Source organism: Sarcophilus harrisii, chromosome 6 (genome assembly GCF_902635505.1).
Source record: "Sarcophilus harrisii chromosome 6, mSarHar1.11, whole genome shotgun sequence".
Classification (NCBI taxonomy): Eukaryota; Metazoa; Chordata; class Mammalia; order Dasyuromorphia; family Dasyuridae; genus Sarcophilus; species Sarcophilus harrisii.
Genome location: NC_045431.1, coordinates 200,824,234 through 200,852,175, shown reverse-complemented (window position 1 = coordinate 200,852,175; position 27,942 = coordinate 200,824,234). Strand labels below are relative to the sequence as shown.

General features: G+C 35.3%; 1 protein-coding gene across 4 annotated transcripts in view; it reads left to right on the top strand.

Annotated features, from left to right (window-relative positions):
* Nucleotides 1-27,942, top strand: part of STK33 (serine/threonine kinase 33) — a 166,262-nt gene that overhangs the window by 99,633 nt on the left and 38,687 nt on the right. For all 4 annotated transcript variants that reach the window (XM_031943987.1, XM_031943985.1, XM_031943988.1 and 1 more), the window contains 4 exons: nucleotides 225-363; nucleotides 2,862-2,950; nucleotides 16,847-16,931; nucleotides 25,053-25,128. In XM_031943987.1, the coding sequence (XP_031799847.1) occupies nucleotides 225-363; nucleotides 2,862-2,950; nucleotides 16,847-16,931; nucleotides 25,053-25,128 (389 nt within the window). The remainder of the gene's footprint in view (nucleotides 1-224; nucleotides 364-2,861; nucleotides 2,951-16,846; nucleotides 16,932-25,052; nucleotides 25,129-27,942) is intronic.

Genomic DNA, 27,942 nt, shown 5'->3' with positions numbered 1-27,942 from the left:
GGAATCCAAAGATTTGTAAAAATCATTTGAACATAGTTATCTCCCTCTCTTAATAATGTGGTAGCATTTTAAATGAAATCACTCATCTTAAAAAATCCAGATTGATATGTTTTATTTTTATTATCTATGCATTTAAAAGCTTGATCTCATTTAACAATCCAAAAATTATCCTAATATCCTGTGCAAAAAGCTAAATATCTTTACCTGCTTCCTTTAAATATCAGCGGATGTACCTTGTGATGGAACTCTGTGAGGATGGAGAACTTAAAGAAATATTGAACAGGAAAGGGCACTTCTCAGAGAATGAGACGAGGCAGATCATTGAGGATCTTGGGTCAGCTATTGCATATCTTCATAAAAAGGGTAAGGAGGGAGCACATTGGTCACATGTATTCAATTAAAAGGATAAAAATGATATTGACAATACATTATATTTGTGTATTTTACATAAACTAACTCATTTGATAATTTAAAAACAAGTGCAAATTGTAGATAGTAGAAGAATTATTGTTTGTATATCACGGATGGGTAAAGTTAGAGTCAGAAGACTAAAAGACCTTTCTCAAGTTCACATAGCTAGTTATGGAGGTCACCAGGTAGAAAGTGGCCGAGCCATTATTCAAACCCAGGGTTAAGAAATTTTAAATTCAGCACCCTGCATTGATCCCTAGACCAAAGATGAAAAGAGAAACAAAATTATAGAGTGTATAATTTGGATGAATAAAGTAAAATTTTCTAAATGGAATACAGAAAATATTTTTAAATCATCTATCACTAAATCATAGATTTGTAGTTGGAGAGGGTTTTTAAAGGTTGATAGTCAAACCTCATTTTGTAGGTGAGGAAATTAAAAAATTAAAACCAAAGGACAGAATTAAGAATTAAAATCTAATGCAGCTGATTCCAGATCTAGCATACTCCCCCCTACACTATGCTGTGCAAGTTGGGTTAATTCCAGGAAAATAACAAATATGATAAAATTTATTAATGAAAAAATAAAGGCTACACACATGATCCTATGTCGTATAAAGAAGCTTATCTCATTGTTTGAAGAAAGCTTTTGATAAAATATAGCACTTGTGTAGATTAAAATAGTTGAAACCATAGAGATAGAATAATTTTCCAGAATACAATCAAAAGTATGTATCTGAAACTAAAAGCTAATATTGTATATAGAAAAGAAACACAAAAAACATTCCTTTTAAAAATGGGTGCTAAATAGAGATATTTTCTCTCATCATTCCTATTTAACCATTTAAAAAGATCTTATAAGTAGAAATAGGACACAAAAAGAAATAAAAGGAAAAAATATTAGTAATGAAAAAAATTGAAGTATCTCTTTTGGCAGACTGTATGCCTAGAAAACCAGAGGCAGTCAACAATAGCAACAAAAATTAATGGAGCAATAACTTCTATAAGGGAGTTGGATACAAAATAAACCCACTAAAATAATGTTTCTAAATTCCTCTACCAGAAACTGATACTAAAGAAATACCTCTTATGATAATGAAAAAAATGTATCTAGGATCTTAGCATTCCTTTATCAAGACATATGAGATCTATACAAATACAATTTTAAAATGATTGACAGAAATCAAGGAAGAACCAAAGAAATGAAGGAATTAGTTCGAACATAAGGAATCATAATGAAACTATTTCTCAAATTTACTTATAAATTTAAAGTAATATCAATCAAAATTCCAAATAGCTATTTTGTAGTTTTAAATAAGATTGTAATAAAATTCATCTGGAAAAACAAATGGGCAAGAACATTGTGGAAAAATTATGAAAGGGAAAACTGGTGAAATGGAATTAATATCGCCCAGAAAACAAAATTATAAAACTTTGGAGTCCAATTCCCTTAAGCAGTGTGAAGTTACCAGGTTTGCTTTTAGGAGTAGTGACTAGAGTAGGAATAAGGCCATCAGAGAAACAGCAAGATTAATAATGATGATGAATCCATCCTTTTTTCAGTTGGGCAGATCAGCATGCTTAAAGGAAAACAATGCCAGTCAAATTTACCAATAAAATCACTGGTCCAATCCCTAGTCCTATCCCCATTGTATTTTTTTTCTGAGGCAATTGGCATTAAGTGACTTACCCAGAGTCACCCAGCTAGGAAGTGTTAAGTGTCTGAGATCAAATTTGAACTCTGGTCCTCCTGACTTCAGGGCTGGCGCTCTATCCGCTGCACCACCTAACTGCCCCATCCCCATTGTAGAGCTAAGAATTGTGAACCACTTGACATATTTTTCTTTTTTCCTCACCTCCTAAGAAAATTTAAGATAGATCATGTCAATGGTTTTTTCAGGTTTTTATCACTGAAGTGCCAGCAAATGTGTTTTTAGTGGAAAGATACCAATAGTAATAATGAAAACTCCCTTTTACATAGCACTTCATGGTTTATGAAGCACTCTCTTTACAATAGACTTATGGCTATTAGTAGGACAGTTGTGTTTATCTCCGCTTTACAAAGGAGAATGCAAAATCCTAAGAGGTGAAGTGAGTGATTTGACTAATGTAGCTAGTTGGTTGTTGCCCTTCATTCTCGAAGAGGATCTTGTCATATAGCTAGGAGCTAACCAAGTCAGGGACAGACAATCACTCTTTGAAGTTCAATTATAATGCTATGTGCATTATCTCCCTCTGGAATGAGAAAACAGGAATGGGGATAGAATTCTCCAGCCTGGTTTCTAGAATCTCCAAACTTATCTTACAAAGTTTTACAATGGCGATCCTTGGGGTGTTTTGTAAGATTTCATTGGCAGATTCCTTTGACAGTCATTCAGACTTCCCTTGGTATCCTTTCCAAAATAATTTTCAATTACTGACCCCAAGTTATCTGCTTTTTTTCTTTGTAGATATTGTTCATAGAGACCTAAAGCTGGAAAATATTTTGGTTAAAAGCAGCTATACTAATGACAAAAATGAGACCAACTTTAACATAAAGGTAAGAAAATTAGTGCTAGAAAGGATCTTGGAGATTATCAAGTTAAACCTAAGAAACTGTGGGTGTGGAAAGTGATACCCAAGTGTCAAAGTCATTATCTCCCTCTAAATGCATATTTGTAGCATTTTGAACAGAGACTAAATGGTTTTCATTTTTAAAAAGACTTCTCACAGATGAAGATGTAACTGACACGAATAATTTTAGAAGTTACATATTCTTCAGCATAAGAAAGCCTTTCAGCAATACCACTTAACTTCTCCAATTATTCTTGTCAGTTACATACTCATCTATGAGGCTTTAACATTTTAAAAATAAAAACCATTTACTCTCTGCTCAAAAGCCTACTTTATTAATGTACATACACATTTGGATAACTCGAAATCACTTGTTATGCTGAGCAAACAGATGCTCTGAACTATAATTAATTTCTAAATTTTGCCTGACATATAATGTAAATGTGTTTATAATTTAGAGAAAAGCACACCTAGATTATGCTTTGATTCAGCCAACAAATGCATTTCAACAAACATTTATGAGGTGTCTGCCACATGAAAGGCCTTCACATCGGTCCCCCTCTGGTGCTGCATTCATGATATGGAGGTTTCTGAAAAGCCATGCCAGCAGAGCATAATTTAGACAGCTTTACCATGCTGTAAGGACTTTGGGACTGGCAGAGGCAAATTTTGCCCGATGGCTTTCAACCAACTTAGGTAAGTAGGGAGAGGAGAATCACCAATAATCTGACCAGCTGACAATTAGATGATAATTATTTGGCTATGACAGCCAGCAAAGCAAAACAAAATAATGTATGCCTTTTAGTCCTATGTGACCTCTTTTTGTTTCTTCAATACTATTGGCAGAATAGTGAAAAAGAGACAGAAGGTCCTAAAAAATCACAGCAGTTTTAGACTCACATTAATTTAACTAGTTATTTTAATGTGAGATTTTTGTCCAGTTACAAGATAAATGACATAACATTGTGGAACCGAGTTATGTTAATCTTGATATTCTTAGTATAAGTGAAACTAGAAAATAAGAAATTGCAGCAAAATGGAATGATAGGTCCCAGATTCTATTTGGAGAGGCAAATCAAAGAATCAGTAAAGGTGGTTTCATTGTTTATACAAATCCAATTTGACAGTTTTTATTATTGTTTGAAGGCGATAAGAAATAATATTTCAGGGGACTATTTAGTTATCCATTGTGGTACGCAGGATAAACATGTGCAAAAAAAAATCCATCATGAAAGAAATTACATTTTGTGAACCAACATTTGTCATTTGTTGCAAAGAATGAGAAAGTAAAGAAATTCTAGGAGGAACTCAAAACCATCAAATTAAATTGACATATACTTTATTATTTAGTTATTTCAGTAAAAAGGTGGGCGTAGAAGAGGACAATGAGAATTGTGTTGGAAAATATGATTCAGGGTTAAGAAATTAAAGAGGTCAAACAAATCTTTCATGTATATATTATTACTTTTTTTTCAAGAAGGCAGTCTGAAGCTGACCAAGAACAAAAATTCTTTCATACACACAGAAATTGGTTGTGTTTTAATAGATAGGAACTGACTAATCACTGATGATAAATCAGCTATCTGTGACTAGATCACTGACTTGTTATAATGAAGGTGAAAATCAATACCAGTTTGGGGGAAAAGGGTCCAAAAATAAGATGAAGATGTAGTATGCAATTAAAATAGTTCCCACCTGACCTATTCAAATAGACTATTTGATGCCCCAAATGGAAAATGGATAAAAGAACAGATATAAAAATTATTGAAATTTACTACATACCTCTAACTGATGTATTTCTTTAACACGAAAGACAAAAGAGACTAGAAACCATTCCACCCTCAAAATATTTAATTTCTTTCTCAAGTTTTAAAAGCTGACAAGGAAATGTTGGCTTAGAATACAAGCTCATTTTCAAAATCTTGTGGTGAAGAATGATCTAAGAATTTGAGTAACATGACCTTGTCTAACATCAGTAAGAGATAGAAGGAAAAATTAGGTCTGGGAAAAATTTATGGAAAACTCATTAACTTAGGTCATTCATTCCAAGAATCTCTTAAGGATGAAATACAAAAAAAGATGAAAAAAAGAAAGAATCTATAAAACTTTTGATAAGAAACTATTTTCTTCATCGACATCAAGTAAAGCCCAAACACCTGGATTTTCACCATTTCATTTACTAAAGTTCTACGTGATGAAGTAGGAATAACACTGAGGAAACAAAGACAAAATATAATCTAAGAAGATTCATGCCAAAGATGACAAACAACTTTTGAAAGTCTTGAAGGTTTGATTTTCAAGATATCAAAAAAGGAGAAAAAATTATAATTAGAAAAATAATTATTGTCCCTTTAGCAACTAAAATGGCATTATTACATAAATACTGATTTTTAAACATCAATATTCTTCTGTTAATCTATATGATTACAAATAATTGTATACAAGAATCTCTGAATGAAACAAATTTAAGGTCATGCCAAGGGCACCGATGAGATGTGTGGTGGGCCCCTACATATTAGCAGTGATGAACTACACACAAAAAAGACTTAAACATGCAAGAGAGAGATGCGTAAATAGGAAAAGGAACAGGCTGACTTACATAGTCAACAAAAGGAGAGGGTAACAGATGGATTGGTATCCACAAAATATTTCGAGAGTTAGTGGAAGGTTTCCAATATGTTGACTTGGCCTGCCATAGAGATTTATGGAAAGTGACAAATAAAGAGTCACACAGAATGAAAATCTATGAATGAGTTATGAGCTGCAATATTGGGGGAAGAACTTACATGGGTAAGATCAGATTCATTGAAGAATTTAAGTATATGAAGAAATTGTTTGAATCTATATTCTTTGATAGAAACTGCCTTTGTCATTGTAGACTACAAGGATCCAGCATAAATTAAAATTAATACACTAAAATAAATGTCTTATTGATTCTACACCTACAATATTTCTTTTATCTGTCCCTTTCTCTTCCCTTACAAGGCTACCAGACCAATTCAGGGCTTCATTATCTTTTATCTGGATTACTGAAATGGCCTCTTAAATGGGCTTCATCGTCTTAAGTCTCTCCTTTCTCTAATTCATCCTCCTCTAGCTGATAGTCCTAAAACACAGGTCTTACTGTTATTTTCTTATTCAGAAATGCCATTGGTTTTCTATTCTCCAAGGTAAAATACAAATTCTTTTATTGGCATTCAAAACCCTTCACAATCTAGCTTTAGCCTACTTTTCCTAACCTACTATACTGTACTCCTTTCACACACTCTATAGTCCATTCAAGACAGTCTATTTGTTCTTCCACACACATACCATTCATGACCTTGTATTTATACAGGCTGCTGCTCATATTTAGAATGCACTCCCTCCTTGTGTTGTATAGCTTCTTGGAATTCTTAGTTTCTTAATAAAGCTGGGCTCAAGCTCCACCTTCTACTTGAGTTCTTTCCTGATTTGCTCAGCTGGGAGAATCTCTTCCCCGAATTATCTTGTATTTACTAAATTTATTCATATGCATAAATGGTGTTTCACAGTATGAGCTCCTTGAGAGCAGAAACTATTTTGGATTTTGCTTTTTTATCCCCATTGTCTGATAAGCAATAGGTGCTTAATGAATACTTGTTGATTAAATGATTAATCAAGAGTTTTTGTCAAATTAACCATTACTTTAATTCTATGCAACAAACATTTGTTAAACACCTATTCTGGACAAGGCACCAGAATAAGCATGGGTAAAGGTGTCAAATGCATGGTCTTTGGGTTGTAGGCAGTGCACAACATTTCTAAGTCTGGCCCAAACCATATTAAAATGTAATTGAGAAATATTTAACAAAACAAATAAAATGGAATAAAATATTTGCAGCCCACAGAGGTCCTTATATATGATTTCATGGTCCCTGTTTCTATTTGAGTTTTGACATTACTATCCTGGGGCCTGGGTGGCATGGAGAAACAAAAAGAAATACCATTTAAAAATAACTCCAATATATATAAAACAAATGAGAGAAAACCTACCAAAACACACACACTGGAATTATATGAATATAGTTATAAAACAATCTTTACAGAAGTAAAGAATTAAATAATTATAGCCATATTAATTATTTGTGGTTAGGCTATGCTAATAAAGCAAAAATGACAATTTTTAGTACTTGAAACTATATATATTAGTGTTATAAAAGCCAAACAAAGGATTATTTAAAAGAATTAGATAAAATAATAGCAATTTTTCTACAAGAACAAAAGGTTAAGAATCTCAAGGGAAATAGGAAAATGGTAAAAGGGGCTTACAACTATTTTGCAAAGGAATAATCGACAAGATATTCTGGTACTGATTTTAAAAATAGACAAATTGATTAGTGGATTAAAATGGATACTAAACATTCAGATCCAATTGAACATAATGCATAGTGATCCACAAACCCAAAGACTACAAATATTGGGGAAAGGACCCACTTTACAATAACTGCTGTGGAAATGGGAAAGTGATCTGGCAGAAATTAGGTTTAGACTACCATCTAACACTTTAATAAGCTCCAAATGTCCTTCTTACATGTCTTACATGCAAGAAACAATATCTTAAATTAGAGAATGGAAGGAGATATTTGTCAAAATCATAATAAAAATGGAAATTTGGAAGTAGGAAATGAGTAAAATGTCTTTAAAAGTTTTATCTGCTCTAAACTCATTTAACAAGTGAAGAAACTGAAACTCTGGAAAATTAAGTGATTTCCCACCAATACACAAAGGTAGTAATCAAACTGAGTTGCAAACCATAATTTTTAATGGGTTTCTTTTGAGTGTTGCTATCTTTACATCTTTGATATCTTCTGAGAAATTAAATACTGGAAAACTTCCTTCCTGAAAATTAGAAGTCTTTTCAGAACAGCAATGGAGCAGAGTTGGAGCAAAAGGGAAAGAACATTGGATTATCAAGATGATAATCCTGCTGGCTCAGTTACCTTGAGTCATATTTTTCCTGTCTCTGAAATAAGGGGATTGGATTAACAGTGAGATAAGATGACCTCTGTAATTGTTGCTGTTCAGTTATGTTTGACTCTTCTTGGTGAAGATAGTAGAGTAGTTATCCATTTTCTTCTCTAGCTCATTTTACAGATGAGTAAACTGAAGTAAATAGGGTGAAGTGACTTGCCCAAGGTCATACAGCTGTCTGAGGTCAGATTTGAACTCAGGAAAAGGAGTCTTCCAGACTTCAGATTGAGAACATTATGTATTATGGCACCATCTAACTGTTCTCTGTAATAACACTTTTATTTACAAAAGTTACAGAATCTTATAACTGGAAGGAATCACTAAGGCCATCTAATATACCCTGAACCTGAACAAAATCCCATTAATACAAGCTGGATAAATAGTCAAGCTTCTGCTTGAAGACCTTCTGTCAAGAGGAACTCAGTACCTCTTTAAGCAGTACGCCTCACTTTTGTATAACTTTAATTGTTAGAAAGCTTTTTTTTTTAAATGTGAATCCTAAAGTCACTTTTGCAACATCTATCAATTGTTCCTAATTCACCTCTCTTGGGATTAACCAAACAAGTTTATTCCCTCTTCAATATGACTGCTCTCCAACTTGAAGAAAGCTATTATGCTGTCTACCCTCGCCATACTCCCCCCTCACACACCACAAGTCTCCTTTTCTCTAGGATTAACATTCATTCTAAGTTCTTTCATCCAGTCTTCATATGGCATGATATTGAGGCTTTTTACCACCTTGGTCTTGTTCTTCTGACTGCTTTTTATTTGATCTATTCTTCCCTAAAATGTGATAACCAGAATAGAACACAAGACTCCCTATGTGGTCTGACCAGGGCAGATCAGAAGGGCTATCAGCTTCCTGGTGCTGAACATTAAGCTTTGATAAATACAGTCTAAGGACTGCATGACTTTTTTTGTACCTTGTACTAACATTGAGTCTATAATATTAATAGCTAATGTTATGTGACATTGAAAGTTTAGCAAAGCAATTTATGTATATAATTCATTTGACCTGCTCTAATGTTGTAAAAACAACAGGTTTTTTGAGATAGAATGACTGAGTACCCGCCACCCCCATCTCATACTTGTGAAGTTGATTTTTTTGAACCCAAACATAAGACATTTATTGTTGTTTTTATTTTAGACCTGTAATTTCATCTGTGTTGATTATTGCTGGTGTGAAAACTTCCTCTACCAGTACAGCTCAGGAAATGTCCTAGGCCTTGTTTTAAAGAGCTGCCTGGGGCACTGAGAGATTAAAGTGATCTGCCCATAGTCACACAACTGAAATGTATTGGGCTGGTCTTGAACCTTCTTTTCCTGACTTTGACAGTCTCACAACTCTCTGCCATAGCACCTCTCACTTTATGTTTAGTTCTATTGTATTGAATCTAACTGCATTCTGACCTGCTGATTTTTTATTGGATCCTGATCTTCTTTCTGATGTGTTACTGATTCCTCCTAACTTTGTGCTATACATAAAGATGATAACCACGTCATTTCTAACTTTATCAGGGTTAAAGGTAATACACAGAGTTAAGCACAGAGAGACCGTATTCGGAAGTTAACCCAAACCCCTTTGGGCTTGGCCATTCAATTAATTCCAATTCACTTAGATATTTGTTGTTTGTCCTTCATTTTCTAAGAAGAACGATGACATCATGGGCGATGTCTTCACTTGTGCATGAATTAGCTTTAAATGAGGCAGAGTTGCACAAAGAAAGTTGCACATTCTCTCTTTCTGAGTCATCCAAGTCCAATGGGAGGACAAAAGTCAAGATTACTGCCCATGGTCCTGGGTGGATTGATATCTGACCGAGATCTAAGCTCTCCATTGCACCATAGCCATCTGCATGTTTATTGGAACACATTTTTCCCATTCACCCATTCTTCTGGGGAAATCTCCCTTCACATGCTTAGGGTAGATACACATTTGAGATCTGTTGATTACTCTCAGCCTTTGGAGATGGTTTACCAGGAACTGACCACTGCAATTGCTACAGTTTCTTGGAGCCACAAGTGAGAATTGGGTGCATTAGATAGACACTAAAAATCAATGGGCAGTCCTGAAAAGGGCTTAGCAATCCCTCATACCAGAGGTGCTAGATTTTTGGAACAGTCCATACAACTCACTTTGGTACTACTTAACTGTACTGTTGTTTAGTACACATGTCTCTATCTGGTTCGCAAGAATAGTCTAAGAGACTTTTTCAAGATACTTTGCCAGTCTAGATATTTAACCCTCTAAAGAAGATAATTGAAATTACTTTGCATGACAGATCCTTTAAAATTTTAATTATGAGTAATATCTTTTGTTTTTAAATTTTCTTTATTAATAGCTATAACCTTTATATAACTACCTTCATATAACTATAACTGACCCTTTCCTTTTCTAAGGGAAATATCACTCATAATGGAAAAAAAAAAAACAGTTTAGCAAAACTAACCAACAAATCAACTGAATCTTATAGTATGTATGCTTTTGCCCATCCATAATGCCTCAACTCTGTAAGGTGAATAGTCTCACCTCTTTCTTGGGACCAGAATTCATATTTACTATGTAAATACATAATATTCAGTTGTATATTTTTGTTCTTTCTGTTTATAATATTGTAATCATTGTGTATATTGTTTCCCTTTTTTCTGTATTATTCATATTTATTATTTTTATGGTACACTAATAATTTATTATATTAATGTACTTCTGTTTGTTTAGCCATTCTTCAACTGATCGATAACTACTTTATTCCTAGCTGTTTGGTTATAAACATTTTGTGTATATCAACTTTTCTTTCTATCCTTGAAAAAGATGCTTAGTAGTAGAATATCTGATTCAAATTATGTGAACATTATACTGACATGACCTATTTTGATGAAACCATATGTACTTTGTGATCACTGCTTTTTTTCTAAATATTCAAAACCATTCTTTTTAATAACATCTTTTGTCCATTGCTGCTAATTAACAAAGTAACTCAATCCCCAGAATACCCAAAGTTTTTGGTTGTATATTCAGTGAGCACACTGGCTTTTCTACTCATGATTTTTAACACTGGAATCCAACCATCCCCCTTTGGGTTTGGACTCTAGGTTGGATTCCAGTGTTAAAAATATATATATAGCACTGCATGAAGAGGTCAGTGTAATTACAATTGACTTACAGCATTGTTGATTTGCATGGGCATAACTTTTTGTTGATTTGCATGTACATAACTTTGCATTAATTTGCTTCTTATATTTTAATGATATATTACTTATATTTTTATGTTGTAAAAATAAAGGGAAATAAGAATGAAGAAAAGAAATGATAAACAAATTATGGTTCTCAATGACAATAAAACAGTAATATTCATGCATACATGGAAAAATAATTGGCTTTGTTTTGATATCCTTTTAAAGTAGTAGAAACATGGTAGAATTTTAGGAATAAATATGGCAAAATCTGCTATGTTTTACACTGTAAAAATCAACAAAGTAATTTGGTCTTTAAAATTTTAAAGATCTTGGAAATCTGACTGGCTTCTGAGCCCTTTTGTAGATCCAGGGAGTTAAATTAAATAAAAGATAAGAGTCTCATTTATTAAAGGTTGACAAAAATGTATGCATATATTTACACAAAACAAATACAAAGTAATGGGGAGTAGATACAGGGAAAGAGAGGAAGCAAGTCTTGCATCTGGGGATCTGGAAGGAGGTCATGCAGAAGGTAGTCCTTCAGCTGAATTTTACCATCTGAGTTTTGAAGAAAACTGCTGTAGAGTGGGCAAAGAGAATACTCTGTAACAAATCTAAAAAGACTGGACAGGGCTAGAATGTGAAGGGATTAAATGACAATAGAGGAGTTTGATCTTAGAGGAAGTAAGGAGTTAGTGGAATTTATTGACTTGAGAAGTATGATTGGGACAGTATTTCAGGATCATCATCTGGGTAGCTATATGGCATTGGATGAATTAGAATAGGAAGAAACTTGAGCCAAGAAAGCTAATTAAAAGATTCAGGCAATCTAGATAAGATGCCTAATGAATTGATGGTCTTCTAAACTAGGATAGGGTCTATGTGGGTAGAGAGAAGGGGACAAACAAATTTGAGAGACATTTTGGAAGAAGAATTGACATGATTTTGGACCATTTTGGAAATGTGGGATGAAGAAGAGTACAATTGAAATAACACTGAGGCTGTTTATCCTGGATGACATCAAGTCAGTGATGCTCCCAATAAAAGATAGGGGAAAGGGTATTTGGAGGAAAGATTGCAAATTTGGTTTTATACTATTGAGATGCCTTTGAGACACCCATTTTGGAAAGACCAGTAGGCAGTTAATGATCCACCACTGAAGGTTTAGGAGAAAGACTACTCTTTTATATAGTTTTGAGAATAATTGATGCAGAGATGATAATTGAACCCATTGTTGATACATATAGAAAGTGATGAAAAAGTAACTAGAATAGAGTCGTAACCTCATTCATAGTGAATATATGGAATATGAATACTGATCATGCAAAGGGGATTGAAAAGTATCAGTCATAAATAGGTAAGAGAAGATTAAAGTGAGAATTGTGTCACAGAAATCTAGAGGAGAGAGTATGCAGGAAGATGGGATTGTCAGTGGTGGCAAATGGTAAAGAAAAGTCAAGAAGGATAGATATTGAGAAGGGAAGCTTTGATTTGGTGATTAGAAGTACATTGGTAATGTTGGAGAAAGAAGTTTCAGTTAAATGATGATGTCAAAAGCCTGATTAAATTAAGTTTAGAATAGAGGAAGTGAAAGAAAAGTATAGGTAGCCCTTCCAAGAAATCAATGAGGCTATAGAGATAAAACCAAAGAATTGTGAAATGAATATAGAAGGAGATGGCAAATTATCCTGAGTTTTATCATCAATGTATGTTAAGGCCTTATGTAAGAAGTGGGAGAAGATGGGAGTGGGTACTGTGGGAATCTACAGTAGGGAAAAGGAAATTTATAGCAGTCATTTAATGCCTCATTGTTAATATGTTTAAAACTATAAAATAGTCATTGGAACAGAGAGTACCTTTACTTTATCTGTGTTTGTGGTAGGAAAGCTTCTAGTGTTTTTACACTGGAAACAATATCTAGTCTTTGTTTTAATTATGTGCTTTTAATTATATTAAAGAAAGACCCATCTATGTCTATACTTTTTAGGGCTTTTAATGTGAATGTCCATCCAATTTCCTGCAGAATTCTTCCCCTTCCACACAGAAGAGGAGCAAACCTAAAGGTGAACTCTTAAGCCCTCATCATCTCCCATTTGAATTATTGTAGTTTCATAACTGGTTTCTCTACTGTTAGTCTCTCCCAACATCAATCCTTCTGCATTCATCTACCAAAATAGTCTTACTAATATGTAGTTCTGAGCATGAGTAATTTTTGGTCAAAAACTTTCATTGGTTATACCATTGCTTCCTGAAGAAGATGCATACTCCGTAATCCAGCATTCAGTGACTTCAACAATCTGTTTCCAACCTACCTCTCCAGTCTTATTAAATACTCTTCTCCTGTAAATTCTCCATGCTCCAACCAAACTGGACTACTGATTGTTTATCATTCTTTTACAATTTCCCATCTCCTTTTTTCAAACCATTCTTCCCATTTAGAATGGATATCTTTCCATTTCCACCTATTGAAGTCTTTCATGGTGCCCAGCAATTGGAGAATGACTGAACAAATTATAGTATATCAATATAATGGAATACCATTGTACAGGAAGAAACGATGAAAAGGATGGTTTCTGTGAAAACTGGGAAAACTTTTGATGAAAAAACTGATGCAGATTGAAGTGAGCAAATTAAGGAAAATAACATATTTGAGTACAATAACAGCAATATTATAAAAAACAACATTAAAAACCTTAAAAACTCTGATCAGCACAATGACCAGCCTTGATACCAAAGGACTAATAATGAAGCATGCTACTCACCTCCTAACAGAGATATGATGGACAACAATTTTTGGACACGGCTCATGAAGGATTGTTCTTGCCTGAGTAAGCATATTTGTTACCAGGATTTTAATTTTCTTTTTTCTTTTTCTAATGGGGAGATGGTTGGGGGAAAAAAGCCCATTTTTGTGAATTGGAAAAAAAATTAATTTTTTATTTTTTTAAATTTAATTTTAAAAAGCAAATCCATTCCTTCAAGAATGGCACCACCATTCTTAGGCACCACCAACTCTGTGAAGCCTTCCCCAAATTGGTCTTTCTCTCTTAAAATGTCTTTTACAACTTTGTTTAGTCTCTCCTTTGTATTTACCATTTTCTACCTTGTAGTTATTTGTATGCAGGAATACTCCAAATAAAGTTTCCATAAATAATAAAAATTTTCAGTAATGCTATTAATACATTATTAACATGTTTCTTAATGTCACAAAATCCCAGTTTCTTTTAATTCATTCAAGAAGTAAGAGACAACCATAATGCAGTGTATCTCAGAATGTTAACTTCAAAGACAGGAAGACCTCACATATGATCCTGAGCAATTAATTTAATCTCTAATTAATCTTTAGACAATTCTATAAGGCTTCCAAGCTGCAGAAAAGGTCCTGACCTGTGTTGGCAAAGGGAGTTTCTTCACCTGAGGTTCCTTCTGTGAAATATAGGTTCAGTACCTCTCCTCTATCTTCTTGATAACTAAAGATCGTCCTTATCTTCCAGCCTTTCTCCTTCAGAATCTCTCACCTGCCTCTCCCAGTCAACAGTTGTACTTAAAACAATTACCATGAACTGCTTTTTCTTAGCTAAATCTCAAACCCCATGACATCATTCCCAACTTTGCCCTGTTTTAGACTCAAAAGATGGAAGTCTTCTTATTGTTCCCACTGGCATTCCCTCTGTTTGATATAAAGTCTTCTCCCTAGTCTTCTTTTTCAGATGCTTACAAAATAGGGACAAGCTTTCCCCATGCTTAAAAAAAATTCCAAAAGCTGCCTATGTTCACCTCTGTTTACTCCTTTTTGTTTGCTTCTCAGTGCCCTGCATTCTAGCTTCCCACTATATCACTTAACCATCCAACCCTTCTATTGAAAGTTCTCCCTCAGAAGTTACCAGTGGTCTCTTAATTGTTCACTCTGATGGTCTTTTCCTAGTCTTCATTCTTCCTCAACTCTGGAGCAGTTTCTACTCCTGACCACACTGTCCTTTTAGAGTGTACCATTAAATGTCATTTCCATCATTTTCTCTGATTTTCTTTTCTGGCTCCTTTTTTTTCTTTCTTTCTCTCTCTCTCCTCTTCCCTTTTCAGTTTCCTTTGCTAGCTCATCATCTGTATCATGCTCATAACTAAGAGTATTCTCCTTCCCAGGTGACCTACCTAATCCCTATGGGTTCAATTTCATTTTTATACAGATAATTCCTAAATTTATATCACGATCCAGTCTCTTGAACTCAAATCCTGAATTTTCCATTGCCTATTAGGCATTTTCAACTGAGTATCTCAGAGGTATCTCAAACTTAATTTGACTAAAACAGAATTTATTATATTTCTGCCAAACCCCACACCTCTTTCATGTTTATCCTTCAGTCATTTAGACTTCCATTCTCCCCATTCTCTTCAGTTCTTTTCTCTTATTTCCAGTAAGTTGACCTAGCACATCATTTCTCAAACCTGTGCTCTTCTCTCTACTCACATGATCATCAACCTAGTTAAAGTCTTTATCTACTGTCAACTAGATCTTCCTAATAGTTATCTTGCTTCAAGGCTCTTATTATTCCAGACACAGATGCCAAAGTGATTTTCCTAAAGTGTGGATCTGATCACACCATCCCCCTTCTCAGTAAACTACAGTGGCTTCCTTGTTACTTTCAGTATCCACATAAACTCCTCTGTTTGGTTTTTAACATTCTTCACTACCTGCCACAACATACCTTTTTCCATCTTGTTGAGCATCATTCTCCTTTCCTTCACTTCTTAGAGTGACTAGTCATCTTCTTGTTCCTCTCTCTTTTCACTCCCATTCCTGGAATCTACTCCCACTTCACTCCTTCCTCTTAAATTATCTCATTTATGTCAAAAATCTAGCTTAAACACCACTTTTTAAATGAAGCCATTCCTGATCTTTCCCTGTTCTTCTGCCATATTTCACCTACATAATTATTATCCTGTATTTATCTTAGAAATGCTTTATATGTAGCAATATATGGGCGTGTTGTATAAGCTTTTTGACATCAGGGACCGTTTCATTCATATTTATATATGAATATGCACCATATAAATACGAATAAATATGTACATACATACACATAGCCATATTTGTGGTTTTGATCTTCAGGCTGTACATATGCAGACATGCTTGGATGTGAACAGGAAGGTTGGCAGATTCTGGGTATACTAGTAGCTAGGGGTCCTAACTGGGGAAGACCAGGGAAGCTCTGACAACTCTTATTCTGGAGTCAGATGTATATGTACACAAATATACACACACACACATATATATATAACCTATTCATAATGCTATTGGTATGGCTCTAAATATCCCCTATGACAATTGTTTCATCAGTTAAAAGTCATGTATTTTTGAAACAGATTAATGCTAGACAGGGTAAACCTGTAAATGGTTTTTTATTTCCCTCACTGAATCATAAGGTTTTTTTTTTTTTTGTTTGTTTGTTTTTTAGGACAGGGGCTCTTGTTTCTTCTCTGAATTAAGTGAATTGCATTTAGTGCTAAATAAATGTTTGCTTAATTGAATTAAGAGCAATGTATGTGTGATTAGTGCTCCTTATTAACTTAGTGATGGAAGTACAGGAAGGCCTTCCAAAAAGAGCCCTGTTCCACTGTAATCTGAGCTCTGAATTTCTACCACTGGATTTTTCCAGTTGGAAACAGACCTGCCTGGCAATCCTGCGCCTTGATACTCTTGAGTTTCTTCTTCTAGGTGACTGATTTTGGTTTAGCCGTGCAAAAAGAGGGTGGATGTGAAGCCATGTTGCAGGCAACTTGTGGAACTCCTATTTATATGGGTAAGTTCAGCATTTCAAAGTTTTAAATCATGAAAAAAACTTATTGAAAATAAACTATAAAGCTTTACTATTATAATGTGGTTTTCCCTTAACCAGTGAAAAATAATAAGGAATTCTTGTGACTTAGATTTTTTGAGATGGAAATCATCTTAGAGATCATATAATTCAATTGAATCCATTCATGGTGAGGAAATTGAAACTCAAAAGACTGGGAAGGACTTGCTCAAATTATTGGCAGCATCAGGACTTGAAATTTTGTTCTGTCCCAGGAGTAGTTATTGAGCACCCCTTGCTTTGTGTGAGGCTCTGGGGTCACAAAAGAAAGCCTTGCCCTCACAGAGCTTGGGGGGTGGGAGGGAACAACATGTGCATCTATAAGTGAATTCATCTAAAGTGATTTCCAGAGGATAGAAGTAAGAGCTAACATGCAGAGAAGATTGTTAACAATATAATAGGGGATCCATAAGGCACAATGGAAAGAGAACGATAGGGATTAGAGAGATGGAGCCAACATGAAGAAGTAGAAAGGAGCTGGTAGTGTGGGTCAGAAAGGAATTCTCAATCTAGGCAACCTAAAAGTCAGAATGACAAGTTGAACTATAGAAATTGCTTTTTCCTTTTTTTTTTTTTTTTTTTTTTTTTTTTTTTTTTTTTGTTGTTGTTGTTGTTGTTGTTGTTTTTTTGTCCTGAAGCAATGTATATGTTGATTTGATTATTAGCTCCTCAACAAGAAGCAGATATAGCTTAGACCAGCTAGGGGTCCTGCAGAAGATAGTTTTGGTTATCACTTTCATTCACCAGCTCTGCAATAAGGCTCAGCTCAGGGCTGAGTAGATTATTCCCCTGTAGGAAGTACCCCACAGGAGGAGGATTAGGATTGCCTCTGCACTTGGATGGATGGACAGTGTGGAAGGAGACAGGTAGCAAAGCAACAGATGACCAGGCTCTGGCTCTACCTGAAAATCAAGGCAGGGGTCAGTGCAGTTCTGTAGCCATTCTGGCCCTGTTTCCAAACTCTAAATCCATTAAATTCCACTTATCCACTCTACTTCCTATCCTTTTCAATGTACTGAAAAAGATAGAGTTGGTCTGTGGTCCAGCTATAGAACTGTATGCAAACATGCTGGATAATCTAGAAGTCATGTTTCACATTACCTGCATATGTAGGAGATGGCAAAAAACTAAGAACTAAATAATCAACTCAAAAGCACTTATTAAGCACCTATTAGTTCCAGACATTATGGGATAAACACTAGGCATATAACCCCACTCCCTGATATGAAACAGTTCCTGCTCTCAAGAGGCTTATATTCTATAAGCAGGTAAAACATATATATATATATACACACACATACAAAGTAAGTAAATACAAACTAATATTGAGGGGAAGGCATGAGCAGCTGCGAGGATCAGAGAAGTGTCATTTTGAGCAGAAAAGAGGGTGTGGTTGAGAGAGAGAAGTAGAGACCAGTTCCAAGACTATTGCAACAGTTCACTCGAGTTGTATTGTTGGCTGGAATAACAGTGGTGAGAAGCAACGGATTGGAATGGAGATTGTGCACTTAGAATTGGTAAGCTTTGACAACTGATGACTCCAAGTTATAAAGCTGGCCTTGGAAGAGATAGGAAAGCTAGGAAAATAAAATCATTGGCTTTTGTTAGCTCCATTTTTCTCATTTTCTGAACGTGCTCATATTGTGCTCAACATAATTCCCAATGCAGAGCCAACAATGATAGTGCAGTGATTGGGCTAGGTAATCTTTCAGTTTCCTTCTCACCCGAGACTGTTTTCTGTGATTCTCATTTCACCCTAACTCAAATTGTCTTTCATATATCTCAGACCCAGATCTTAAGAGATCCATTATTATCCCCATTTTACAAATTAAGTATATGAGCCCTTGAGAGCTAAAGTGACTTGTCTAAGGTTACCAGGCTATTCCTATGAATGATAGGGCCAGTAGTAGGGGTCCTTGATGTGAGAATATAAAGAATATTCATTTGGGGAGAACCATGCCAGAACCTGCCATATTTGGGAAGATGGGGACTGATATAAATATGAATATTTAATGTTTCAAAATGGAAAGATGATCAAATAGGTATTTTTCATATAAATAGTTTCACCAACCTTTTTTTTCTCCTTAAAATAGTCATTTATCGATGCTTAATTATTTGGGATTAGGTTATCCTTTTTTGTCATCGTTTTTATACTTCATTGTCCTCCTCCTGTACTTCTTCCTCCTCCTTCCCTCCTTCTACTTTGGGTTTTTTCTACCATCAAAAGAAGAGTAAGAAAGAAGAAATAGAACTCAACCCAGAGATTCAATGTAGTATTTAAGAAATGAATGTTGGATATAGAATCAAGAAATATCTAATTTTCATTATCATTTCTGGCTCTTAACTAGTTGTGTGACCACAATCTATAAAATGGGGATAATATTTCTAATATCACAGACTTGTTGTGAGGATCAAATGAAATAATATGTGCTAAAATACTCTGCAAACTTTGAATTGTCTAATTCTTAATTGTCTTTCTGTGTCTGTGGGTAAGAGACTTTATTCTGAGTCTCATTTCATTTATCAAGGTGTACTATACCTACCTCATTTAGTCATTGGAAAAGTCAAATGAACCAACTGTAATTTCCTCAAAGAGAACAGCTAAATGACCCACTGGAGAAAGTACTGGGCCTGAAGTCAGAAGACCTGAGTTCAAGCCTAGCCTCCGACACTTATTAATGATGTGATACTGGGCGAGTCACTTTACCATGTTTGCCTCAGTTTCCTCATTTGTAAAATGAGCTGGAGAAGGGAATGACAAACCTCTCCAGTATTTTTGCCAAGAGAACCTCAAATAGAGTCACAAAGACACAGCTGAACAACAATATCTTAAAACACCACTAAGTATGATTATCGTTGTTAATCCATTTTTATTCTTGTTAATTGTTTATTAAAAGATGCATGTGGAGACATGAGGCCTGAAACAATTATCTAAAATGCATTTTCTGTACTGCGTGACTTTTGTTTAGGATACTACTTTTCTCTTTAGCAAAGAGAATTCAAAGTTGATTTTATAAGTGTGCCTCATTTTATGCATGTTCCTTAAAAGTTGTGTATCCTATATGCTCAGTCTAGGGAAGATGAAAACTTTAAAGTAGCATAAGATTTTAGAAGTTGGGGGTAAAAGATTATGGGAGGATAGGACATATGGTTCTGGGACTAAATAGCCTCAAAAGAGAATATTCCCTATTTCCTAGTTCTAATCCAAATAGTTGGATAGTAGGGATAGTCATTAAAACCAGCCTAAGACATTTTATTCAAACTAAGATGAGTCAAAGATGTAGTGTTTTTTAAGCATAAAATCTTTGATTGAAATGTCTAAGATTTTGTCTTTTTATGTAATTGGAAAAATAAAATATTTTTGAGAAAAAAGGAAAAAAACCTTTTATATCAATCTTATTTAGGTAAAGCACATTTTAGTAGGGAAGATAGCTATTCTAAGGCAATTGCTTATGGATCCTTTTGTTAATAAATCAACAAGCACTGAATTAAGACTAAAGAGATTATTTTTGGAGCCTATTCTCTTGTTAACTCAGGTCTAATATTAATAGCTATATGACCTCGGGCAAATCATTTGACTGCTCTCATACATTTTGTTGTTGTTGAGTTGATTTGGTTGTGATGAATCCTTCATAACCCCATTTAGGGATTTCTTGGCAAAGATGCTGGAGTGGCTTGTTTTTCCTCCTCCAGTTCATTTTATAGATGAGGAAACTGAGGTAAACTGGATTAAGTGACTTTTCCAGGGTCAAACACTGTCTCATGTGTAAAATGATAGAATTTCCTAGCTGAAATATCTTTTTCAAACTCATAGAGATTTGTAAGGGTTTCTCCTAACTCCAGCATCCTGTGATTCTAAACCATGTGACCATATATGTCACTGAAACTCTTTACTGTAGTTTTCTCTTCTGTAAAATGGAGACATTGACCTGCCTATTTCAAGGACTAAATGAGATAATACTGTAAAAATAGAGTAAAAAATTAGAAGTAAAGAACAGGCCTTTGGTAAATGAATACATAAAGCCAAATTTTTGCATATTAAACTTATTCAAAGCAAAGCACACCTGCATAATACTTCAATACTTCCAGGATGATTGGTTTTATGAGTGTAAGTCCATTTTCAACTTACGTCAGTCACAGCCTGTCCATACTCCAAGAACATCTCAGGGAGTTGAAATGGCTGGAAAAAAGTTTACTATCTGGTGCCAGTCTAGAGATAATGAGCAACTGAGTGAGGCAGGTCTTCAGATAATGAATGTAGATCTCTTTTCTGGAGCCTTTCCAGCCAGAGCTGCATTAGTGACAGCTGCTACTGACATCCCAGCTTCTTTCAAGGTTGATCTCATGTGCTACACACCTCTCCAGAAAGTCCTTGCTTTAACCCTGGTATAAGCACTCTCTCTTTCTTTCTCTCTCTCTCCTTATCTTCTCTGGTATTGGCTTATTGTTTGATGGTTTGTATCCTCCAGTAAAAGGGTCAGCTCCCTGAAAATAGGAAATTTGCATTTCTGCCTTTCCTATAGGAAGCATTTAATGAATGTTTTTAATTGAATTAAATCAAATGCAAAAACCTTTGTTAAAGTAAAGCTTTTGTGGAGAATCTCTGGAAAAGTGGTACCTCCACACTTTGAAGAATCTGTGGTCTCAATGCTCCATTACAGATCACATCCCATCTATACTTTCTCATCCCATGAAATGTTTGTTTAGAACTTCCCCATAATTCCTCCATAGAAGATCCATCCAATGTGCCAGAGGCTTTCCTTTGTTTCTTTTCATAATAAATGGTGACATTTAATTATGTTATTTTCTTATAAGAAACATGACTTCATTGTCTTGCATTTGGATAGGCTATTAATCAACAGGCATTCATTAAGCCAGGCACCAAAGGGATACAAAGACAAAAGTTTGTTTCCAGGACCTTATAATCTGTAGAGAGAATAGAGATCATTTTGTTTTTAAAGCAAGGAAGTCCTAGGATTTTTGGATTCTATTTTGTCATTAACTCAGTCTGGGTTCCAGTCCCAGCTCTTATATTAAATAGTTACGTGAACACAGGTTAGAAGTCTTTGACTCTTCTGGGTGTCTGATTTATAGAGCTTTCTCATTACAGGAGACCTTGAGGATCATCTATTCCAAATTCCTAGAGATCTCTAAGATCCTCTAGATCCAGCATCCCAGATTTTGAACCATATATGTCACTGGAGTTCTTTATGCTACATTTTTTTCATCTGTAAAATGGCAACAATAAGACTCACCCTGTTTAATTCACAGAGATGTCCCAAAGACCAAATAAGATAATGTAAAAGTAGTACAAAAAAAGAAAAATAATGAACAAATACAATATGCCTTTGGTAACTATCTGAATTAAAGTAGGGAAGTAGGGAATATTCTCTTTTGAGGCTATTTAGTCCCAGAATCATATGCCCTATACTCCCATAGTCTTTTTTCCCCACTTCTAAAATCTTATACTACTTTAAAGTTCTCATTTTGCCTTACACTGACCATATAGGATACACAATTTTTAAGGAATCAAAAAAGATTTCATTTAAAAGGTGTTGCTCAGTCTCAGTCTTGAAGGGAACTAGGAATTCTAGGAGGCAGAGGCAAGAATAGAGTTAATTCCAAATATATTGCAGGGAATGAAGGAAGGACAGACAATGCAAAGATAAGGAGATAGAAGATGGAAAGACATATGAGGAAGAGAAAGTTAGATCTGACCATAGAATCTGTGAAGGGGAGTGATGCATAATAAAATGAGACAAGTTCAAGCTAGGTTGTGGAGGGCTTTAAATGCCAACCAGATAGGTATATGTTTGACCCTAGGGTGATAGGGAACATTAGAATTTATTAAGAAAAGGGGAGGGAAGAAAAGAGCTGGAAAGGGAGTGAGAATGGGAGAGGGACTATGTGAACATAGCCAGGCCTAAAAATTTAAGAAAATTATTTTGGCATCTGTGAGAAATGTAGATTGGAAAGGGGAGATACAGTGCTTCAAGGTCAATTGAGAAATCATTTCAGTTGTTCAGATAAGTGAATAGAACCTGAACTAACTATATCGGTAGCTAGAAGGGGACATATGTGAGAGTTGCTGTGGATAGAGAAAGGAAAAGATTTGGCTGTAGATCATATTTATGAAAGAAATAAGTATGAGAACTCAAAGATGAAGCCAATTTGTGAACTTGAGTGATAAGGAGCATGATGATGCCCTTAACAGAAATAGTGAAATTCAGAAGAGTGGATGTTAAAGAAAAGATGAATTCTGTTTTAGACTCATTGAGATGCCTTTGAGATAGCCTATTATAAATGTCCAATAAGCAATTGTTGATTCAGGACAAAACCTCAAAAGAGACAAGAAAGCTTAAGATATGGATCTGGGAATCTTCCATGTAGAAGTGATAATTAAATCTGGAGAAGGGATGTGGTCACTAAGTGAAAGTGTAAAGAGAGTCTTAGGACAGAACCTTGAGGAACACCTTCAGTTGGGAGACATAAACCAGCCAAGGAATCTGAGAAAGAATGGTCATCTAGGTAACAATAAAACCAAAAGGGGAGAAAGAAATATCCAGGAAGAAAGAATGGGTGCGGTAACAGATGCTGCAGAGTGATGAATAAGGGTGAAGACAGAGAAGTGGCCAACAGATTTGCTGTTAAGATAACCCTGGTAGTTTTAGAAAGAGCACTATCAGTTGAATGATGAGTTCAGATTATCAAGGAATAAGGAAATAAATGAGAGGAGAAATAGAGATAATGGGGGAACACAGCTTCCCCATCCTCCAGGATTTTGAGTAATAAAAGGGGAGGAGAGATAGAAGACAAAAAATTTGAGAGGATGGTAGGGTATCATGAGCTTTTATTAAAGATTATCAAGAATTATTAAAAATTATCAAGGGATGAGGAAATAAATGAGAGGAGAAATAGAGACAATGATGGAACACAGCTTCCCCAACCCCCAGGATTCTGAATAATAAAGGGAGGAGAGACAGAAGACAAAAAAATTGAGAGGATGACAGTCTCATGAACTTTTATTAAAGATTATCAAAAATTATCAAGGAGATAATGGTGGAACACAGCTTCCCCAACTCCCAGGAAATTGAGTAATAAGGGAGGAGAGACAGAAGACAGAAAATTTGAGAGGATGATAGGGTCTCATGAAGTTTTGTTAAGGAGAAAATTAGGCATGTTTACAGCCAGAAGTAAAGGAAGCAGTAGATAGGGAGAGACTGGACATTAGAAGAAAGAGGGAAGTAATGGAGTCAACTGGCTAGAGAACACAGAAGGCAGTGAGGTCAAAGGAACACTCAGAGTGCTTGCTGAGGAGAAAGGCCAACTCAGTGTGGAAAACTGGAGTAAAGCAAATAGTGAGGATGATGTCAAGGGCTTATGAAATGGGGAGAAGCAAGAGCTTACAGTGAATTTCTTCTATTTTCTCAGTACAGTGAATCAAGGTCACCTAAAAGGATGTGAAAGAAGGGCACATTAGGCTTAAGGAAAAAGAGAAAGTTTGGAACAGCCAGGGAGTGGAATAGGATAGAGGATCAATGAGGAAGGAGTAAAAGTCCTTTCATGGTACAGTAAAAGCCCAGATGAGATTAGATAACAAATTTGTAGTATCCCGGTTAGCTTGGCTGCATGACTACCTCTAGCTTTGCAGAGTATGAATACAAGCAAAAGAGGCAGACAGCAGGAACAATTCAGAACTTATGAGACATGAGTGGAAATAGGACTCGGGAGCGAGAGATTTGAGAGGAGAAGACAATGCAGAATTGAATTGGTTAACTAAAAGCATGCAGAATTTGATAAATCACTTTTGACCAGTTACAAAGAGAAAACCAAATCCCATTTAGTTACTCAGTATGTCATCATCTCATTAGGACTTGACTGATAGAACTAAGGACACATCCCCATGGATTTTTAAGGCCTGTGCATTATTCATTTAAAACATCTGCTGGTTCTTGTTTTCAAAGGAAAATCAATGATATCCCATCCATGCATCCTTCATGCTCTGTATTTAAGCTTTTCAATCATTTTTTGCATTATTAATATTATTGTTTTCTGCTTGCTTGGCAGCACCTGAAGTGATCAATGCCCATGACTATAGCCAACAGTGTGACATCTGGAGCATAGGTGTCATTATGTACATGCTGTAAGTAGCCAGCAAAAAATGAATAAATGGGACTTCCTGATGGACAGGCTCATAAGTTTGCTTTGGTTTTTTTGGTCCTGGATCTATGAATTCAACAAAGGGGGCAACAACTTGGTGTGGGATCTCTCTCAAGGAGTACCAATTGACAATGGGTCTCCAACCTGAGTATTACATGCCTGAGGCACTGAAAATTACCTTCCCATGGTCACATGGCTAATATGTGTTAAGGATGGGTTTTAAACCCAGGCATTCCTTACTCCAAGATTGGTCCTCTACTCTATCTCATACTGAATCTTGATTTTGTATTAAGACAAACAAGTATTTATTAAAAGATTAGTTTAGCCACGATCTGGAAAACTATCTTCAAATAATTGACAGTGTATTTTATCAGTCATCAGTTATGTGTATTAGAAATGCATTATTTTAAATTATGTATGTGATGGAAATATCATAGGAATTACAGAGGGAAGAGATCTTAGAGAAATGAGTTCTCTAAATTGCATTTGAGGAAATTAAGGCTCATAGACAGGTTGTAAGTTACCCAATATAAACTAAGTTGCAGAAGTGGTATTTAAATCTTGGTCTTCTGATTCTAAATCCTAATATGCTTTAATTACTTTTAGCCCTTTTATAATGGTTGATGTAGTTTTGAATACTGGATGTGGGGAAGGTAAAAGAGCCACTTCCCCCAGCCTTGGCTCAAACTTGACTCTCTACAGCTCCTCAAACCATTGTTCCATTCTCGCCTGACTTTTGCAGCCACATTTCTAATAAAATAAAACAAACAAACAAACAAAACAAATGAAAGGAAAAGAAAAAAGTACCATCTCCATTTTCCTTTCCTTATACTCACTTCTCACCTTTTTGCTATCTGACTTCCAATCCCAACATTCTACTGGCGGCAATCCTCCCTATTGCCAATGATTTCTTAATTGTTGAGTTCAGGGGCCTTTCCCCAGTTCTCCTTCTTCTTGACCTCTGCAGTTTTTGACACCTAAGTCCTGCCTCTTCTTGGATACTTTCTTCTCCCTGGATTTTCATGGCATTGCACTCTCCTAGTTCTTTCCTTACCCTGGAAGGATCTGCCTCATACTTTTAAGTCTACTATGCTTGATCATCACCCATATCACAATCCTTTGGTGTTGTGGTAACAGGGCTCTATTCTGGGATCTTGTTCTCTTGTCATATAATTTTTTTACTTGGGAACTTTGTTCAATTCCATAGGTAAAGAATCCTAAAATCCTAAATCCTAATCTTAAATCTATATTTTCTAATTCTCATCTTACTCCAGATTGCCAGGAATCATCTAGACATCTCCACTTAAATGTCCCATAGGCATCTTAAACTCAAAAAATCTAAAACAGAACTCATTATCTTTCTCACAACCTACCCTTATTATTGACTTGCCTATTTCTTTCAAGAACACCATCATTTTCCTAATCACCCAGATTCCAAATCTAGATGTCTTCCTTTACTTATCTAGAAGTAGCTAGAAAATGTTTCATTATCTTGGATGAAAAAAAACAGCTCAGAATTTTTAAGACACAAGTCAGATAGAAAGTCACAAAGGATAAAGAACTGGACTTGTAGTCAGAGAGACCTGAGTTCAAATATCATTTCAGACTTTGTATAGCTGTGTTATCCTATGCAGTCATTTGACCTTATATCTACCTCAGTTTCCTTATTTGTGGACAGAAATAATATCATTCACCTTCCAGGACTGTTGTGAGGATCAGACTAGATATTTCTAAAGTATTTTACAAACCTTAAAGAGCTATATAAATGCTAGTTGTTGTTGTTATTTTTGTATTGTTGGTTCTATAGCAACATCTCTCACTTCTAGCCTTCTTTTCTGCATTTGTAATCAGTCACCCTAGTTCAGCCTCTTACTGACTTTAACTTGAATTATTGCAGTAGCAACCTATCAATTGGTTTCCTTGGATCCAGTCTTTTCTCCCTTCCAATCTATCTTCCACTCAGCTGCCAAATTGATGTCCCTTAATCACAGGTCTGACTAAGCCACTGCCCTATTTGGGAAACTTTAGTAATCCTGGTTTACCTTTAGAAAAAATGTATAGGAGGTGTTGCTTAAAGTCCTTCACAAGGAGACACGAACTTATCTTTCCAGTCTGATTTTATATTAGTATCCCTTGTGCATGTTTTTCCCGGCTAAACTAATCTATGTGAAGATACTGTACACAGCACCCCATCTCCTGTCTCTATATCTCTTGCCTCCTCCTGGAACTCAGTAAATGCCTTGGATTGGGTGCTTCCATGCCTGGAATGTTTCATTATCTTGGATGAAAAAAAAAAAAAACAGCTCAGAATTTTTAAAACACAAGTCAGATAGAAACTTTATTTGAGTTATTATATAAAATAACATAGGAAAGACAGTTTCCATTATAAATAAGTGATCTCTGATTATAAACTATTTCTAACCCATGCATGTGGAGAGAGAGAAACAGAGAGAGAGATCGAGACAGAGAGACAGAAAGAGACAGAGAGGGGGAAGGGGAAGGGAGGGAGGGAGAGAAGGAGGGAAGAAGAGAGAAAGAGAAAGAAGGAGGGAGGGGGAGAAGGAGGGAGAGGGAGAAAGAGAAAGAAAGAGAGAAGAGAAACAGAGACAGAGAGACAGAGGCACAGAGAGCAAGACAGAGAGAGGGAGACAGACAGACAAGGAGGGGAATCTTAAATTGTTACTAAATACATGACAGTGTCCTATATAAGAGAGATAAAGACAGAATACACAGTTCTCAGATGTGATTTTTCAACTTTTTAGAGACTTGTTCATTGCAGTGATAAGGACATTGGTAA